The sequence below is a fragment of the Colossoma macropomum genome, unplaced genomic scaffold (assembly GCF_904425465.1).
Source record: "Colossoma macropomum unplaced genomic scaffold, Colossoma_macropomum, whole genome shotgun sequence".
Taxonomy (NCBI): Eukaryota; Metazoa; Chordata; class Actinopteri; order Characiformes; family Serrasalmidae; genus Colossoma; species Colossoma macropomum.
The window spans coordinates 12,667,636-12,687,288 of NW_023494784.1; the positions used below are offsets into that span (position 1 = coordinate 12,667,636).

The following is a 19,653-nucleotide window of genomic DNA, read 5'->3' on the forward strand; positions in this document are numbered from 1 at the left end:
TGTGTTGTAGTGTTATAACATTTAGTACCTTTCTTGCTCCAGTACATCTGATTAAACTCAGAAGGGACTTTATAATTAGCTACTGAGTTGAGTCAGGTAGGTTCAGTTGGAGAAACATTAAACTTGCGGTAAAATGGCCTTACAGTTATCCTTTCCAGTGTATTTAAAGCCCCAAGGAACTTAAAACCATGTTTTCTTTCTAAGTAGGATAGTCTTGCGCTTGTGGGCGCACAATATACAAGTACAAATTAAGCCCTATGTATAACATTTCTGTGCCCAATAAGTGGCCCATGTATTTTGCTAAATGTCTCCTTTTTTGATTTAAACTAGTCAGTCTTAATGTTGCCAAGCGCTTACATTAGTATTCCCCCCACCTGCCACAGGGTTGATATGGCCTGCCCTGCCCTCATTGTTTTAACAGAACTATGCATTTCCCACAGTCCCTCTCTCTGTTTGAGTTGAAGGCAAACCACCAAGCGAAAGCTAACCTAGCAAACGTGACACATCTGGCATTTGTTCATTAGTCCAGCTAACTAGTCATGCCAGCATCTGGTCAGTCGTTCGTCCCTCTGTTCAACTGGCCAAGCCAGCATACTGTGTGTGTACATTCCCTGGATGCACATCCAACACTAACGTGACCAAGAAACTTGCCTTGTTTAAGACACCGCTACATAAAAGCTGGGTCATTTTTAGTGAGCCGTGAGCACAGTGGGGTCTACCACAGCGCTGTCCAAAGAAAAACATGTGTCTCCAAAATAGTAACTTGATAAGAGAAGGCAAAAACTTTCCTAACTTGAATGTAATTTAATGTAAGAAGGGTTTTATTTGAAGTGATTTGGGAGCATTTCTATTGGTCCAATCATCATGAAATTTTCACATGATGTACAGGGCAGCTGCCAGGTTAAAATGATGTAGAAAAATAAAATCGTCAAAAATGGAGATACATGTTTTTCATGTTTCGATCATTTCTCCACATTCACGCTGTTTTTAGATTTGCTTTACTGGAATAGCAGAGGGAGGTATTAGGAACATGGTCAGATAGGCTATATCAGTAGCCGTAAGACATTTTTGTTGCTCTGTGTTTGCTGGGACGTTTGATAGCATGTTGGATAGAGGAATCTACCACAACCCTACTCTTGAAATGTGTCGGTTGTCCCACTGTACTTCTTATACTGCCATAGATATGAACATTGGTTGTCATAGCCATAGGCAGCAACGTCTTCAGTGACTGGTCACTCATGATTTCCGGCTGTCGTTTGTGATATACATGTCAGTTGATAGGATTTCTTTTAAGATACATGACAGAAAACCTCTGCATACACTCTTAAAAATAAAGGTATCATAGTGGTTCCTGGCTTTTATGTACAGTCCTAGGAAAAACATCAGTTGATACAGAACATTTACACTGTGTGAAAGTTCTTTAAAAAGGAAACTTTAAAAAGGTTCTTCACACTCACAAATTGTCTTTATATAGATGGGAATTTTGGATTGATGCCGATATCCGATAGATGGGAATTGTATGCAGATGCTGGAGAAATTGTGAGCCGATGCTATTATCCAATGTTTTTCATGTGCATGTCCACTGATGGCGATACATAAACATTTACAAAATGTAGAAATTGGACGACGTCTACCTGGATTTATATTACAGAGGAATATTTTATTTTTTTCTGCAAGGTTACAAATTCAGTAAAGTTAATAAAATAGAGACGTTTTAACACAGTAACCCAGCATCACTTAAACATTCTGCAGTTATGGAATACAATAAGTGCATCATCAAATATTGGTTTGGAATATTGGTCAAATCTAAACATCTGTGGGCACCTGTATTTTTCAGATTGTACATCTTGGTGACAGAATCTATAGTAGTAACCATTCAGTATGTTCCTTACAGTTAAACCAAATTCAGTGCATGATTTGATCCTTATGGAGAAATGGCTCTCTGCAGAGAATAGGAGTAAACGTGGAATCGTCTGTTTTGAACTCGTTTGAATAGCTTTGCCCCTGATCTAACAAAGGTTAATAGCTGAATTGCATAGACCAGACAGGGCATGTTGGCGGGTCACTGTGGCACTAACTTGTGCTCTGTTGACTGTCTGCTCATTACTGCTGTCTGAAGCAGTGCTGGGTGCTGTTGTCCCTGCCTTTATTTATCAGGTTCTGTCTGCGCTGGCTGTGTTATTATCTCTGCCGTGTGCAGACACAACTATTGAATTAAGCCGACTGCTCCTTAATGGGGATGCGGCTTTGCTTGGTACTGAGTGCCACAAGAAATGTCTGTGTCATTTCTCTCTTTTTTTTGAGACCACACTGTACAGTGTTACTGTTTTCGTTTTTTGTTTGTTTGTTTGTTTTTTTGAAAGTACAAATGATTTGATTACAGCCTACGCTAGAAATAAAGGTTCTGTGCAGGTACATTTTCCATATGTCAAGGTACAAACAATGTAAATGTTCCCTCAAAGGTACAAAAATGGTTTTAACATCCAAAAGTGCACCTTAAATATGTTTTTCCCGGGTGAAAAGTATATATTTGTACTTTTCATAACCGAATGTTTTAAAATAGAACAAGACGTGGTGTGTGGAGTTAATACAATGTAATATAATTTCAGTGGATTATGGTTATGGTTACAGTTATGTCCCCTGACTAAAGGTACTGAGATAAACCCTTGAGGGTACCACCCCTGTGACAAGAGGGGAACTGCCCCAGTGACAGTTTACTACCTTTGAGTGTACTGTAGTAGGCAGCAGTAAGGCAGCAGTAATTAATGCAGTCATGCAAAGGACAGCAAGGAGGAAAGCCCGAAACTAGCAAACACGTTCATGCTATGAGCACTAATGACACGGCTAATTGTAGTCTAATATGTAGGCATTTGCAAATATAACACCATATCTACCCCATTCCAGTGGTGACCCGTAACTATTAGAGCTAGGCTTTCAGTTCTGCCATACATGCCAAAAGTCAGTCAAAAAATGACATACTAATGTATACTAGCACTCTTATGGGGTTTTTATTAGTATGTTAGCACTAAGATTGCACATGAACTTTTTTTGGCCAGTCAAGAATAAAAAAGAGCATTTGAAGCCTAAAACTAGTAACAGACACATATTTTAGCATAGATTTTAGCATATAAGAATTAGTGTTGCAGTGACTTTTAGAGCTCCTGCCGCTGCTTTCCATTTTTGACTGCAACCTTGTTAGATTATGGCTTGTATAAACAAGTAGTGACATATCTAGGACTTCCAGAAGGCCTAGAGTGACATTTTTTTTCCACACCAGATTGGTCCCAAACATTGTAAATCAAAATTCTTCATTTTGCTAGTAGTTAATCTGTAAGGCCTTCAATCCAGCTCCTGAAGTCCTAATATATTTCGGAGAGCTTGTTTGGCTGTGTTTAGCTGGAGAAAAAAGAAAATCTGTTTAACTCTTCCAACCAAAACTTTTTTTTTTTTTATTTTAGTACCCCGAAATCATTAGGAACTGAGGGTTCCCCACTGCCGAACTTCTCAGAACACTGTTCTTTCTTTTCCTATTCACTGAACATGATGAAAACATTATGATACCTGTTAATTTACAGTTCTGTAATCATTGGCATTTCCTTTTTTTCTTAGTTATTGTCAATTTATTTTTATTTTAAGTATTTGGTTAACGTATGCATCATAAGTATTATCATATTATATCGTCGTTGTCGGGAGAAAAACTCTTATCTCCAAAATGGTAACTTTACAGGAGAAGGAAAAAACATAGTTTACTTTTAATGTAAGTCAATGGAATCGGATGTTTTGCCAAGTCATTTTGGGCCGCTTCTTTTGGTCCAATCGCCATCAAATTTACATACAAAGGACAACAGGCATTTTCAAATTTTATTGAAAACTGAAAAACGACAGAAAATGGAGAGACAAGGTTTTCTTCTGACAGCAGTGATATATTTTTTACAAAAATGAGGTGGATTCATGGTGGTACTTCAGGATTTGAAACTGTTAAAGAAGATGGATTGATGACTGTATTAGACCAGTAGTTCTCAGTGCTGAAGTCTCTCTGCCCTCGTATTGTTTTACCTGTTCTGAAACACCTGACGCACCGGCTAATTATCAAGCCTTTTGTGAGTAGAATGAGAAACTACTGTTCTAGATTGATTATTTAGCAGTGCTTGTAAGGGGATTTACCTCTGTCGGTCATCACCACGCAGGCGTTTTGAGGAGGCAGTGTGTTATCGCCGCTGAGGCAGCAGCAGCATCATTAAGCCATTTCTCTGGTCCAGTTTGTGGGTAGGGTGAGGGACGGGGGTGAGGAGCAGGAGTGAGGGCTCGTGTCTTAACCCGCTCCTACACTGCAGGAGGAGCTGATGAGCCCACTGATTTAATGAGGTGTGCTGCTGGGACTGGCTGTGTGGAGGAGGTTTTCTAACGACTTTTTTAATGAAGTTTACTTTATGAAAGCTGAACGTTCACGAGGGAGTCGTGTTTTAGTTATTTAAGGAAGTGAAGCTAAAAGATGACGCTGGTCTGCTCATAGTTGTACACAGCTTTGCCAGCCAGCGAAGTTCAAAAGCCCATATTCTGCATTTTTTTGTACATAAAATGTATGAATGGTTTTATGTGCCAAAAACAGTCATAATTACATTTACATTGCTATTTTCCAACCTCTCTTAATCCTTTATTATTAAACAGGCTGTTTTTATTACTGTGATATGTAACTGATATATGTAAATGATCTCTGTTTGGATTGGCTGACTGGTTTTGTGACTTGTTCAAAAAGCTCTAGTATCGAAATATATGAAATATACTGTTAAGTTTGGGCTGAAATCCTCAGAGATGTTGGAAAACATCGACTTTAGCTGCTTTTTTTCGAATATGTGGCTTATTAGCCAGGAACAGCACAACACTTAATCGCTTTCTTCCACTCCTGTAACTTTATTACAGACTGCCAGCTGGAACAGCACTCCACATCACTTCAACATGAGTTAGGGGAGCTGAACTGCTGTAGGTTGAATGGACAGTAGGCATAGGCGATAAGGCAATGTAATCAGATATCGTCTATGATTGAAATTAGCCCACAACAACGCTTGATAATAGGCATGATGGGAAACTGCCTGAGAACTAGACAGAACTAATTTACTGTCAAACTAGTCCTAAATATGCGTCCTAGATATATACTTGCTAATTATGTTGGGAAGTTGGGGTTTGTTTTCTTCTAAGAAGCGTGCAGGTGCACCTCCCCTTAGTTTAGAGAGAGAACTTTGTTAAGAAGCTGCCTGTTAGCTCTCTTTGTTACTCACTGTGATGCTAGTTCAAGTGTATGGAACCGAAAATAAATGCTGAGATGCTTTGGAACTTCAGCGTGGTCCAGTATGACTGGCTGCAGTAAAACAACCTAAACTAAAGTGACTGTATAAATTACCTTAGAGTAGCTGGCTCCAGCTGGACCTTTCAGAAGTAGGGAAGGTTCCACTGATCCCCTTCTACGGAAACAGAATCAGAAAAGGTAAAGAAAAAATGTGATTTCTGTACAGCTTAAGTGCCCTGTTGGTTTGGGTTAGTTAAATTCTGAAAAATTGTCTTTTCAGAGGCGTCTATACTCTGCTAACATGATGGAAATCACCTCAGTTTGAATGTAAAGCACATAGGCTTGGCTTTGGAAATCACTTGCAGTCAGAAGTTTTTCCAGCAGGGAGTGCTATTAGCACGCAAGTCGCCGTGCATCTGCACCAGAAGGTGTTCATTAATGCATGTTTGCAGTAATATCTATTAAAATAACCGATGAACATTTAAAAAGTTGTTGATTTGCACTGTATTATATTTAAAATTTGACTTTTATTAAACAATTTCATTGAAACCATTCATGTAAAAAAGCATATCAGTTAAGAATAGGTGAATGAGATCATACTAATTATTTTTAGATAACACCCAGGCCTGATGGGTAGTCATATGTAAACGTGTTGTGAAATCACAACCATGATATCTTAAAAAACAGTCTGTTTTTGCAGCTCAGTTTCCAAGTATGAACTGGGTTTTGAAACATGGCGATGTTTACATGGTACATCAGACTCTTTTATTGCCAAAAAGCAGGGATAACTCAGTGGGTCCCTTAAGGGATGACAGTGGCAAGTTTAGTGCTGCAGTTGCACACACCTTTGTCAGCCAGAGGTGAGTTAAGGTTTGTGTAAAAATGGTGTCGCGCAGCAATGACAGTTTGTTAGTAAGAGAAGATCTGTGGCTTTTATCAGTAGCCTGACATTTTCCAAACCCCACAGATCACTTCATACAGTGAAAAATGCTCGTAAATTGTGACCTTGGCCTATAGTTTGCCACTGATGTCCCTGGTGTGTCTCTGCTGCGTGTCGTTCCTATTTTGGTCAAGTTTATTTATTACTGTCAGGGAGATGTAGCTGGGAGGCTGCTAACAAGACGCCCTGACCTTTCCGCGGCACATGTAAAGCAGGGTATTGTTCGCTGCCTACTGCACTGGTCATACCATCTGGGGGTGAAAGCTAGGGAAGAGCTAAGGTGGCCAATTTATCATTCGTACGTAAATGACCGACATTTTTTCTGATACTTGCACTAATGCGTATGTAGTCATTAGGGCTGGGTATCAAAACCTAATACTTTTTTGTGGTACTGATTGAATTACTTCAGTACTGAAAATTTTGTTTTGTTCAATACGAAGTTTAAAAGACCCATATCCTGGGTTTTTCTTGTATTTTATTTTTTTCCTCAGAGGTCCACTTAAAACATTTATGTTGTTTTATGCACCAAACATGGTCATAATTTGTTTTACGTGTCAGTTTTCCACCCCCTCTTTATCCTTTAGAATTAAACAGGCTGTTTTTGTTACTGTGCCTTTAGGAAAGATACAAGATATATGAGCACTGTTCTGATTAACTGCCCTGTATTATTGTGCTGCATTCAAAAAGCTTTCGAAGCTGAAACACTCCTTAAAACCTCAGTATGATTGAGCAGGGCTGAACTGCTGTTGGCTGAATAGGCGGATTTGTGTAAATGAGTTGATTCTCGTGACATCACAGAAACAGAGAATTCAGATGGACTGTTTTTGCAACTTAATTACCATAAATGGACTGAATTTATTAATATTTATTCGTTGAACAATGTTTGAACTATGTTTAGGTACTACATCAAACTCTTTCAGGATTTTCTATTTCAGTAAAGCAAGAAGAATTCAGTTTTTCATGATATTGGCACTGTAATACCCTTATCAGCATCAGGGAGCCAATAAGCATGTTAGTTACAAAATCTAGACTGCTGATTGGCTCTCTAAATCACATTCATATGAATGTTATTAACATCGGTGCTTCTTGACTAGTCTGCAGTCTCCTGCAGTCAGTAATTATAGACCTCTAAAGTCATGTTGTCATTCTGTAGTGGGCGTTATTCCCATATTAGGAACGTCACGCCCATATGGGGAAAATTAATGCAGTTTTGAAAATTGTTGTTATTGTTGACTTTGCCACCTCACCAAAATACCCCATACAAACCACACAAGCTTTGTCAAATGTGGTGGTTGAGTCGCTTTGGCAGTGGTTGGCGATAGTTTGGGCAGATGGTGTTGTTATATAGTGTTGAAGTTTTTAGTAGTAGTCTTACTTTCGTGCAGTGTCATTTCAATGTGCAGGAGTGTTAGCTTGCTTGTAGCGATTATGTAGCTTTATTCGCATCTAGGCTGACATCTAAATGACCTCGTAATTCAGAGTATTCGACAACATTCTGGAGAAAAATGTATGTAGAACAGAATGTGTCTGGTTTGGAACCATTTGCTTCACCACAGGGAGCAATAGCAATGATTTTCGATCACACTCTTCATTTTTTCCATAGAAAATTCTGCTTAGACCCAGAGTTTTGAATGTTTGCATGATGTCGACTACAGAATGACATTTGACTACAGAGGACTATACCCATTAAAATAATTCCACACTAATTTCTGTTTTAAGCCACACTCTCAGAAAAAAAAGGTCTGAAACTGTCACTGGGGCAGTACCCCTCTTGTCACTGGGGTGGTACCCTCAAGGGTACATCTCAGTACCTTTAATAAGGGAACATAACTGTACCATAATCCACTGAAATGGTATTGTGTACTGACTCCACACACCACGTCTCGTCTCCAGGCTTTCATTTTAAAATCTTAGGTTATGAAAAGGTGCAAATACGTACTTTTAACCTGGAAAAACTTATTTAAGGTACGCAACTGGACCGTAAAACCACTGATGTACCTTTGAGGGAACATTTACATTGTTTGTACCTTGATGAATGGAAAATGTACCTGCACAAAACCTTTATTTCACAGTTTTACAACAGTGCACACCCACATTCTGTTTGTAATAAAAGAAGATATCAGAAAAATGATCTTTCAGGAATCAATATCGATGTCAAGATAACAGACATGGTGTTGGTTTTGATAAACTTTGAATGATATACAGGCCTAATAGTCACTCTGATGCTGCACAGTGAAAGTGTCAGCGGTGTGGAAGATATTCAGGTTTCACCAAAGGACAACAGAATTGCATTAAGCATATTTAGCCAGGTTTCAGTGAGGGGGGATCTCACAAAATACTTTCAAAACTAAAGTAACGAGTCATTTGAAACCTAAGCGTTGGAGTGATTTATGAATTCTAGAGAACATGAGGCAGCTAGCATCCTCAGAGTTTTTACCTAGAATATGCTCGCTGAAAGTGTCAGTTTGGGTTTGAATGCAGAACAGTAAATATATCTGTCTGTCTTACTGGTTTCATCATTTTCACTCCTCACATTCTATCTTGATGCCTCCCTACTCAGAGCGGATGGTGCGATCGTACACCACGCGCCGCCAGACACACAGTCTGTCAGTCAAACAGAATCTGACTCCTCTGGCAATATCACATTCTCTCTCTGCTGCTGAGGCGGTAGCGTCCTGACATTGGGTCTCAGACACAACTCACAACCAGTTCATCAAATCCGGTGTCCCTCCTGCGTTACTATGGCAACAGCGCCTAGGGAGAGGCGGTGTTTCCTTGACGGAGCCGGTCAGTCCAGCTCTGCGCATCTGTTCGGGAGGGCATCCTCGACCCCTCGCCTCCAATGCTGTCTAATTCTTCTTAATTAGCCACACTAACAGCGGACGGTGTAGAGGACTTGGCGCCCGTTCTGCTGCTCTCTGCATGTTTCCATATGCTGCCTCTGAGTCGACATGAGCCTTACTGATTTATTTTCTGTCTATTTGAGCTGTTTTGTCTTTATATTTATGTTTGTGTTTTCATGTATTTATCATTGATATGTAAAGAGCTTTGAGTTACACCTGTGTAGAAAATGCTCTATATAAATAAACTTGCCTTTTATCTCTTTCTCTTTATCACTCTCTTTCTGCCTCACTCTCTCTTCTCTGTTTTTCTCTCTTCTCTTTTTTGTTTCACTCTTTCTCTGTCACTTTCACTGTCACTTTCTCTGTCTCTCCATCTCTTTCTCTTTATCTCCCTGTCTTTCCTCTTTTTCTCTCTCTCATTTGTTGTTTCTATTTCTCCTTCTCCCTCCACCCCTCTCTTGCTCCCTTGCTTTCTGTCTGTTTCCCTTTATCATTCCTCACTCTCCTCTGTTTTTCTCCTTCTGTTTCTCCTTCTGTTTCTCATGCCTGCTCTCTCCTGTTTTCCCTCTCTTTCTCCCTTCTCACCTCCCCTCTCTTGCTTTCTCTCTGTCAATTGCTATGTCTCTTTCTGTTTCTCTCTCCTTCTCTCCCTCTATTTCTATCTCACTCTCTCTTCTCTCTGTTTTTCTTTTCTTTTTTATTTCACTCTCTCCTCCCTCTATCTCTCCATCTTTCTTTTTTATGCTTTCTCTGTCTCTCTCCATCTCTTTCTGTATTTCTCTTTATCCCCCTGCCTTCCCTCTTCCCCTCTCTCTCTGTCTCTCTCTCTCATATTTTGTACCTCTTTCTTCTTTCTCTCTCCACCTCTCTCTTTCTTCCTCGCCTTTTTATATCTTTCCACAATCTCCTGTTTTTCCTTTTCTGTTTCTCCTTGTTTCTCTCTCCTTCTCCCTCTTTTTCTCCCTCTCTTTCACCCTTCTCACCTCCCCTCTCTTGCTTTCTCTCTGTCTCTTTCCTTCCCTGTTTTTGTCTATTTCTATCTCTTTGTGTGTTTCTCTCTCCTTCTCTCCCTCTCTTTTTCCTTTTCCCCCTCCCCCTCTCTCTCACCTTTTCTCTCTCGCTTTCTGTCTTTATATCTCTCTATCTTTCCTCCCTCTTCATCCCTGTTTCTCTCTCCCCAGGGTTTTGGCCTTTCGGTCCATGGGCGGTTCCGTGTGGCCACCGAGAAGACGTTGTTCGCCATGCCAGAGACGGCTATTGGTGAGAGCCACAGTGGCCTGCATTTTCTGTCTATCCTCCGAGATCCCAGTGCATTAATAATGCATTCAACCAGACAGTGCCCACATATCATAGCCCATCCAGCCATAACAGCCCAGCTGAGCAGCACAAGTTAGTTTTAGATCAGAAGCAGCAGATCAGAGACTAGGTTCTCCATAAACATGTCCTGATAATCAGACCCGCAGTGCTGCAGTGTTGTGTGTTGTGGATGCCGTTTTTGGATTGTTTTGGGTTGACGGCAGTGCCAGGCTGCCTCTGTTTGTGCTGAACTGTGCAGCTTATCTTGGGAGTTCCACTGGCTTTTAAAGAACCATCGGCCTACGCATGTCTGTGGGTGGCAGGAATGTGAATACACTGAAGCTTCACCTTTGAAGAATAGTGTTGTGCTGCACCGTAAGGGTTAACATGGAAGTAACACAGAAAACAAGGGCCATCCTCCAGCTATCACAGCATTATTTTCATTTAAAGGTAGAGAAATGAAGTGTCAGTGTCCTTTATGACCTGGTCAGTGTTTGCTTTGTCTGTCTCCACGTGTACGTTGGATGGCCTTTCTGGTCACAGATAAATTCTGTTCACAGAATGTTTAATAATGATGAACGGACCAGCAGAATTTTAGAAGGTTTACCACAAAGGCACGTCTTTTCAAACTGCATCATTTGACAGCTCAACACACTTGGAGGAGAGCACTAACTGCTAATTCTGTTATGTCAGAAACAGATGCCCATGTTGGCTAGCATCACACTAAGTGATGGGGAAGAGGGAGGACCGTCTTACCCACCCAGAAAGAGCGAGGCCAGTTATTCTGTCTTGGACTGCAGGCCACAGATGGCTGTGGCATCGCCAAGATCAGACTTGGGACACGCTTATATGGCTGTGCGACAAAAGCCTGTTCAGTTCTGAGACAGACCGAGATCAGTCAGTACCAGAGTGATGAAGGTGTGGAGAAAAATGGACCTACTCATGATCCAAAGCAAACCCACTTCAACTATAAAACATGTTGGCTTGGGATTTTATGGCTGCCAGTTTAACTGGATCACTCATCTTTATTGATGATGTGACCGCAGGCGGCAGCAATAGGATGAATTCTGAATTCAACAGAAGCATCTGTAACTGCTTGTATTCAACCAGTTTTATCAATGAACAGTGCTTTGCCTTGAGGCTGGACATGCTACTGAGGCAACTAAGCCGTTTTCCGAAACCAAGCAGTACATTGCAAGCATGACTGAATGTCATCAGGGAAGACACCAGGATCTGATGGTGTCTGGGCACTATTGATTGTAAAATATTTAAATACTATAAATGAACGTTTTGAATAATATTACCAATTCACCCCATCATATTTAGGGGAAGATTTTGTGCCATCGCGAACCTTGTTTAGGCATTAAAAATGGCTGTTGTGATTTACTATAAAGGAGCGACGACTCTTTAGCACCCATAATAAGATGAAAGTGGCAGTCACTGTGCAGGTTTTGTCAAAATAATGATTTGACTATTTTCTAGTTTCAGCTTTTTTCAAACTCTTGGGCTCTGCATGTCACTGTTTTACTAAAGAACTGTGGCATCTGTTAAAGAGATGTCACAGCCATAATGTGACGTGTTGCACTTCACTTAGCTAAGAAGTTATGCTCACCATGAGTTCAAATCATACAGGCCCTAATTCATCGAAGTTGCTTATGCTCAAATTTAGTTGTAAAAATCTTTATTTTATTTTGTTTTATTGTTCATCGGTTTTATTTTTGGCATCTCTGTGATTGAACTCATGTCTGGTAGGAGTGTGTGTGAATTTGAGCATGTTTGTTTTTACAACCTAAAAAAAGAAGGCTTGATTTGCAGTTAACTAACCATGACTTTTGTCAATATCATCTATAATTTTTTCATTTTTTGTAAATAAATGCTGCAACTATTCAGTATTCTGTTTAAATACATATTACGCTGTTTTTTGTTTTATAATACTGACGAAAAATAAAATACTAAACACAGCCAGTGCAAAAGCATCCCATACACTGCAGTAGTACAGCATTTAAATAGGTTAGTTTAGGAGAATATTCACCACATCACGTCATTCTGCTGTCTTTTTATTCTTTCCACACGTCATGATTGTAATGCTGTAAAGTTTGGTCAGTAGGGGAAGCAGTGCGCTCACTTCTTGACCTTAAATTCTACGAGTTCAGCCATTGGCTTACGAGCTGCTGAATACAGTCATTTTATTGGCTCCCTTCTGAAACATCTGCATGAATTAGAGTGTGCTTCATGTAAATGATATGTAATGAGGTGCTGCTAGGCTGGCACTTGATTTCACACACTAAAGCTGATTCATCATTTCTGCTTAAATCTCTTGTTTCCACATCGTACAGAAGTTTTATGAATCAGACGCAGATGAGTAGTTCGTATGTCATTGAAGGCAGATAAATCTGCACTCTTTGTTACCCAACTTTGATGAATAAGGGCCAGTTCTCCTAATTGAGCAGGAGGCTCACAGTGAAATTAAACAGGGATTATTTACAAAATCACACAAATTCTAAACTCAAGTTCAGCTCAAACCACCAAAAGAACATGCTTCAAAACAGAGTCACAATTATTCCTTACTGTCTCGCTTTGTATTTATGATCAGAATCAGAATCAAGCATTATTGTCCAGGTATGCTTATACATACAAGGAATTTGGTTTTGGTTACTGGAGCTCACAGTGCACAGTATCAGACAGACATTTACATGTAGTGAATAAAATAAAATAAAATAAATATAAAATAAAATAGAATAGAATAAAATACAATGAAATAAAATAAAATACAATACAAGAAAAATAAAACATGCATTCCTACCATCACTCACTCATACATACACACACACACACACACACACACACAGTCATACCTGTAACCTTTACATTGTGCAAAGTATGGGTCTAAAGTTAAAGTGCTGAGTGCAGCAGCAGTTACAGGGGTGTATAGTGGCAAAGAAAGGGATCAATGAGGTGACAGTGAATATTATGTGAAAATAATGTCTTGTTTTCTCAAAACAATGACGTATTATGTAAATAATTACACACTTTCTCGAAGTGTAATAACTGTTCTTTAGTTATTAACCATTACTTTGACTGACTAAATCAAAATCTTGAGGAAATAATTGTTTGAACGTAGTGAGTTACAGTGTGAACCAGAATCAGAGAAGGATTTAAAAAAAAACTTGACGTACTATTCATGCACTAGATGGTGGTGCACTAGATAAGTAGATATGGAGACACTCAAAGGCGCAACGTGTCAGTAGACTGTATGTTTTCGGAGCCTCTTTTAGTAAATCTGACCCCGTAGTCCTTTAAGAAGAGGGGACTGTGTATAAAGTGGGCTGTAATTCCTATACAGTTCCTTTAGTATGGATAAAAATTAAACAATTTAAAGCTTTGCTTTCTGCCATTCAATTTCAGGATCATTGTCTTGTATAAAACCTTGTGTGCAAGTGTCAACAACAAAAACTATCACTTAGTAACTACACTCACATAACAGCACAGTTGGCAAAGCCCTCTCTGTAGGTAATTGCTAAACCTGACAGATGGCTTTCAGCCCGGGGTGAATGCAATCAATTAGTGGCACTCCCTTAATAGGCATTAATACAGCTTAGGGGCCCATGTTTTCACTGTCCTCCTTCTTCAGTACAGTGATTCCTCACCCCCCCACCCCACCCCCTCTGATGGTGCTGTTTATCTCTCACCCCAGTTTTATGTGGAAACTGTACAGAGGGGATGGAGGGGGGGTGGGAGGGCACCTGTCAGTTGGCTCCGCTGGTTGGAAAGCATGGTGTGCTAAAAGCGGCCCGTAGCCGACAGCACAAGGCTCCTCCTGCATGTGGAAGGAATGTGCCCCGTGCGCTCCGCAGCAAATCAATCCGCCGTTAAAAGGCGCGGGAGGCCGAGCCCTCGCCAGCCCATCCCCTCGCTCGGCTGCCCAGCGTGGTTTCCTTTCATGACCTGTCAGCTGGTGTCAGTTACATGGAACTCTCTGCACTCGCCCCTTCCAGCTGCTCAGCTGCTGAGCTGTGCTCAGTGGGCCTCCACTTCAATATTCTGTGCCATATTTTGCTGGTTGATGGTACATAGGTCTAATAAGATGGGCTTCTCACTGTCACCATAGAATCTGGTATGTTTTGTCGCTCAGTGTGTCTGTGCTGAAATGGCCACAGTACTTCGTTTTTACGCAACGTACCAGGGCAGGCCGTGGCAAAACAGTGCTACGACAAAAACAGACCAGCATGAAACTAAAGTCCGTCAGCAAGCATGCAAGAATAGTTTACTAGCTACTAAATGCTTCTAACAAACCTCTGAATAACGTTTACAGATGCTACACAAGCCTTTCTTCAATCTAGTGTATACTTATTTGAGCGGAGCATCTGATGCTAGCAAAATTGGTACATTGTAAAGGTGTCAAAGTTTCAAAAGGTACCAAAAAATTGATGAACACTGGACAGTATGGAAAAATTGTATCGCTCCACAGACTCTTCTGAGCATCACTCATTTGCTATTTTTCATGGAAACAACTGTTATTTATCAAAACTAGGCATCTGGGTGCGTTCTCTTTGTTTTTGTGTTGTTTGTAGCTCAGCTGCACACTTGTATAAAATCTGTTCTAAATCAAGAACTAAGAACCAAATCAAGTCCTCAAGATCTTAAAGGTGTTTTCACTTTCATTTGAGGTTTGTCAAGGTGAGCAGCAGGTAAGATATTTTTGTAGCACCTTATTTTGATGGTCCCCTAAAAGTAGCTCTGCAAAAACAACTCTGGTGTAAGTATAAAAATACCAGGTCAAAAAAATTACAGTGTAACTTACAGAACTGCAATGGAACTTCTTTGTACGTATAGCATCTATCAGCATAGGAACAGAGGTTTGTACTGCTCTATTCTTCTCTTTTTGGGATCGTTTGAGTTTGAAATGATATTATAAAGCTCCAAATTCAGACGTTCATCTTCTGTCACCAATGTAGCACAACGAAATTAAAAACTACAAATTATTGTTAATTATTTTAATGTAACTCAGAAATAAGTTGATTCATTTTTTCACAAATGCACTTGAGTAGGAGTAAAAAGATTAGAACTGAAAAATGAAAGTACAAATCCAGCAAAATTGTACTTTAGTACACGAGTAAATGTAACTACTTACTGATTTTAGCTTATCTACAAATGCTTAAATTGTTCATCATTCTATCTGGTGAATCTCATTAGAGTAGCAGCATTAGGATTAGGAATGAGTGAAGGACTGAATTTAGGGAATTTAGGGTCAGAGTGAGTGTTGGATTGTGGTTAGGGATAAATTAAGAAGAATTTAATAAACTGAATTAATATTTAGCTGAATGTAAGGTAAAGATAAAGTGAGCATTGACAAAGGATCTTCAGGTTACAGTTTATTCAGAATTGGAGGAACTGAATTACAGCAAACTACACATCTTTAATGATGTTGCAGAGATATTAGTTGCACTCTTTTAACGTGATATGATCTGTGAATTTTATGACTGTTTTTTCCTGCACAAGCATTTTGAAGAAACCCTTATGTTGTTTCACTCTCCACTGCCATACTGCCATCCCCTCTAGTAAGAGAGCCAGTAAAGCACCTTGTTGAACTGGAAAACAGTCTGAAAGACTTTTCACACTGCCAGAATGCACCTCAGAGCTTATTGTGTCAGACACAGGCCTAGTCATAGTAGCAGTAGATGTGTTGGCTTTTATATATCATTTAACTAAGTCTCTGGGAACATTTCTTTTGTCCTTAAAGAAAGTTCATACATGGCACTTAGTGTGATGTGCTGTGGCTGAGTGTTATAAACTGTAGAAGGGGCCTTTAGATGAATGCTTCCCTCAAAAATGCAACTTTTAGTGCAGTAAATGAAAACTAATGGAGACAATGCTTAATTTGTAGTCTGGTAATGTAAAGTGTTTTCTTTTTTAGCATGTTATTAAGAATCCCTAAAAGGGGAATTAAACAGATTTTTCAAAATTTCAGCATAATTCGGTGGTTGAGATGTTATCAGTCATTTAGAGTGGTTTGATGTGAAATGGTTCATTGAAGAGAAAGTTACAGACTCAGATTTCTTTACAGTGGTGATGATGGGAAACAGAGGTTATGCTGTCTACATGCAAATATAGCCATTTTATTTGCTATCCAAAATGACCAGTGGACCTACATGCATCTCCTGAGTTTTTATATGTGATGTCAATAATGGTATAATAGAGTAAATAGACTGAAAAAATGAGGACTTACTTACATTGCCAATCATAATGGCCTTACTTTTTTCACAAATGTGTGGGCATCCCTAACCAGCATGCTCATCTTATCCTACTGGGCCATCTTCAGGCTGATAAGTGCCTTCATGGCAGCTGTATCGTCCAGGGCGGATTTTCCTTTATATCTTTCTTATCTGAACGTGGCATGTGGATGATTCATGGTCTTTTATGGCTTCTGATTTTAGGCTTTTAGTCCCAACAATGAAGCTGTTAGTTCTTTTATTGGCATCCAAAGCTTGCTGATGACATACAGAACTGTCTCCACGTAAACTAATCAATCATGGGGCTCTCCATTGTCGGTTTTGCTCCAGTTCTCAAAAAAAAAAACGTTTTTGATCTTCGCTTCTTTGCCTTGTGTCTCCTGCTGGGAGGTTTTCTCTGCCGACCTCTTAACCACTGTGGTGTAACACCCCTTTGTTTTTTGTTTGTCTTCTACAGGCTACTTGACTTGAGGTGATTCTTTTTAACCGCTGGACGGTAGTTAGCGCTCTATACTCAAGTTGCCTCTGTAACCCTTTGTGTCCTCGCATTAAAATGTCTGAGAGAAACAAGCAAACTTGATTCAGTCTGCATTGTGGAATGTCACAAATTGGTCTGTTACACTTGTATTATTTGTTTGTATGTGCTATTTTTGTTTACCTGCCACTGCTGCTGGCAGGTTTAGCAAATTCACCCACCACTACACAAAACCACCCGCATTTGGCAGGTGGTGGGTTCTCATTTCCAACCCTGCTCTGCATGTGTCTCTCTGTCATGAACGGCTTTAAAATATGTTTTAGATCAAAAGCTAATCTCAAAACTATCGTAAAACAGTGTCTCAGACATCAGGCAGCATTTGTAACCATTTCATATAACTTTCTGTGAGGGAGCTTTCAGAGGCATGGAACTCTTCAGACGTCTGGTTCCTATCACCACCACTGTGATCAATTCTGACTCTGTAAGTTTCTCTAGAACACCAAACCACTCTGAATGACTTTGTTTACATGTAATGACATGATTATGCAGTTTTGATAAATAAAAAAAAATGAAAATCGGTGGTATTTCCATACAAGTACAAATGAACATTGCTGTGCTACTGCAGTATCCTCTAGCTGTGAAACAGGATCATAATAGTGTATATGATGTGTGAAAATACAGATATTGTGGACTCTGGCTTTTAAAGAACCTGTTCTTTCAGCACCCTAGGATTGTTAGAACCACTTACAGAGCAGTAAATGCTGACTGCAAATGCACTCTTGCATTATTTATAAATGCTGGTGAGTCCCAGATGGTTGTGGGGGTCTTGAAAGAGATTGGTCCAAATATTAAAAAGCAGAAATGCTGTGTTTTCATCTCACTGACGTCTTGTTCATATAGTGAACCAAGACAAATCTTCATGTGAAAGTTTGGGCAAATGTAGCAGACCTGTTATTCAGATATTCTGTAAATTTGGTTGTTGTGGTTAAAACATGCTTCACTGGGAAGGTGAATGGTTAGTCCTTACAATGTCACAAGAAGGTGAAGTGCTGTGCAAAAGTTAGAGACCACCCTTCATTCATTTAATTTCCAGTCAAAACATGTACTTAAAACATGTTAATTCTGAGAAATATAAAATAACTCACTTACACAAGGAAGGGGGAAAAAAAAATAAGAGTGTTCAAAAAATTGTAAAGATACAGAGATAATGTGCTTCAAACAATCATGCAAGACCTGGTAGGCCACCAAAACTGTCTCCAGCTCAGATAAACAGCACTTAAAGTTTTCATCTCTGAGAGAGAGGAGAAAATCAAGCTGCTTCAGATCTGAGAACATCTACACGTGTTTCTGTCCATCCTTCCACTGTGAGAAGACGACTCAGCGCTATGGGTCTGAAAGGATGTGTAGCTGTCAAGAAGCTCTGAGAAAAGGAAAAAGAAGAAAATTTGCAAAAGTTGCAAAACAAACGAGCTGTAGAAGTGCAAAATAAAAAAAAAAAAATCACAGTGCAATATGATACAGTCAGCTTCTGTAACCAAAGGTACTGTCATGACCAAGAGCTGTCTCTTCTGCCCTGGGTGTCGACATATATGAATATCTCCAATATGTTCTATACTATCGCCCTGATAACTAACTGTAGTCTAACTTCTTTAAAAAGAATTAAAGAATATTAACAAAAAGTAAAAAAAGATAAAACAGAATAAAAAAGGAATAAAAAAGACTTCAGCTGCTGAGTTCTTGTGGATAGGAAGGAAAAGTCCTTCTCTTTATTGAGCTTTAAGTGGCGAGACGGTTCCCGGACAACCACAGCGCAGAGATCATCACGAAGCATCCCTTTTTTATATCCTTTTTGGGGTGGTGAAGTAATCACCCCACCCCTTTTTACACAATTCCATATCATCTTAGTCCCCATTATATCCAAACCCTGCACGCTTTTTGGCTCCCCTTAAAACCAAACGCACGTGATGTCATTTTTTTAAAAACCATTCTGACTTGGTTGTTTAATTCTCTCAAGGTCGTCTTACACAGCTTCTTCACCCAAGTTCAGTAGTTTACTTCAGCTATAATTTATACTGTCATCTAACAGAATTCCCCTTTAATTAGTTTTTACCTCTGCTATGGTTTATACTGTCATCCAACAGTTCCCTTCCTTTCAGCCCTAATTAGTAGCTACACTTTGTACAGTTTCTTTTTTTGTGAGTTCAAGAGTTCATTGAGTTCATCCCCTTTAGAGGTGATATCCCAAATACATGCAGTCTATAGCCTGATCCCCAATGTTGCCTTTTTTCAGGAGATATCCAAATGCTCAAGTTAGCTAATGTTTAGTTTATTGATTATTAATCAGGAATGTTTCATTAAACATTTCTGTCAGTACTGAAAATTCCCTCTACACCACAGTGACAGTGTTTCTACTCTGAGAGGAAATATGTTTCAGAGAGTGTATAGAGAGCTTTCTGTTTGCTTTTACAGCTCTCTTCCTCTCTTTACAGTTTTCCAGCAACCTTGATGTGGTGGAAATCATGTTCAATACAATGAATGCACTGCACTTCAGCCAGCCTCCGCCACACACACACACACACACACAC

The 19,653-nt window shown here is 39.6% G+C and overlaps 1 protein-coding gene across 1 annotated transcript in view; it reads left to right on the forward strand.

The window, feature by feature from the left end:
• The window catches only part of hibch (3-hydroxyisobutyryl-CoA hydrolase), a 56,070-nt gene that overhangs the window by 12,644 nt on the left and 23,773 nt on the right, over positions 1–19,653 (forward strand). Inside the window, exon 7 of the mRNA XM_036570462.1 lies at positions 10,249–10,327. Within this exon, the coding sequence (XP_036426355.1) occupies positions 10,249–10,327 (79 nt within the window). The remainder of the gene's footprint in view (positions 1–10,248; positions 10,328–19,653) is intronic.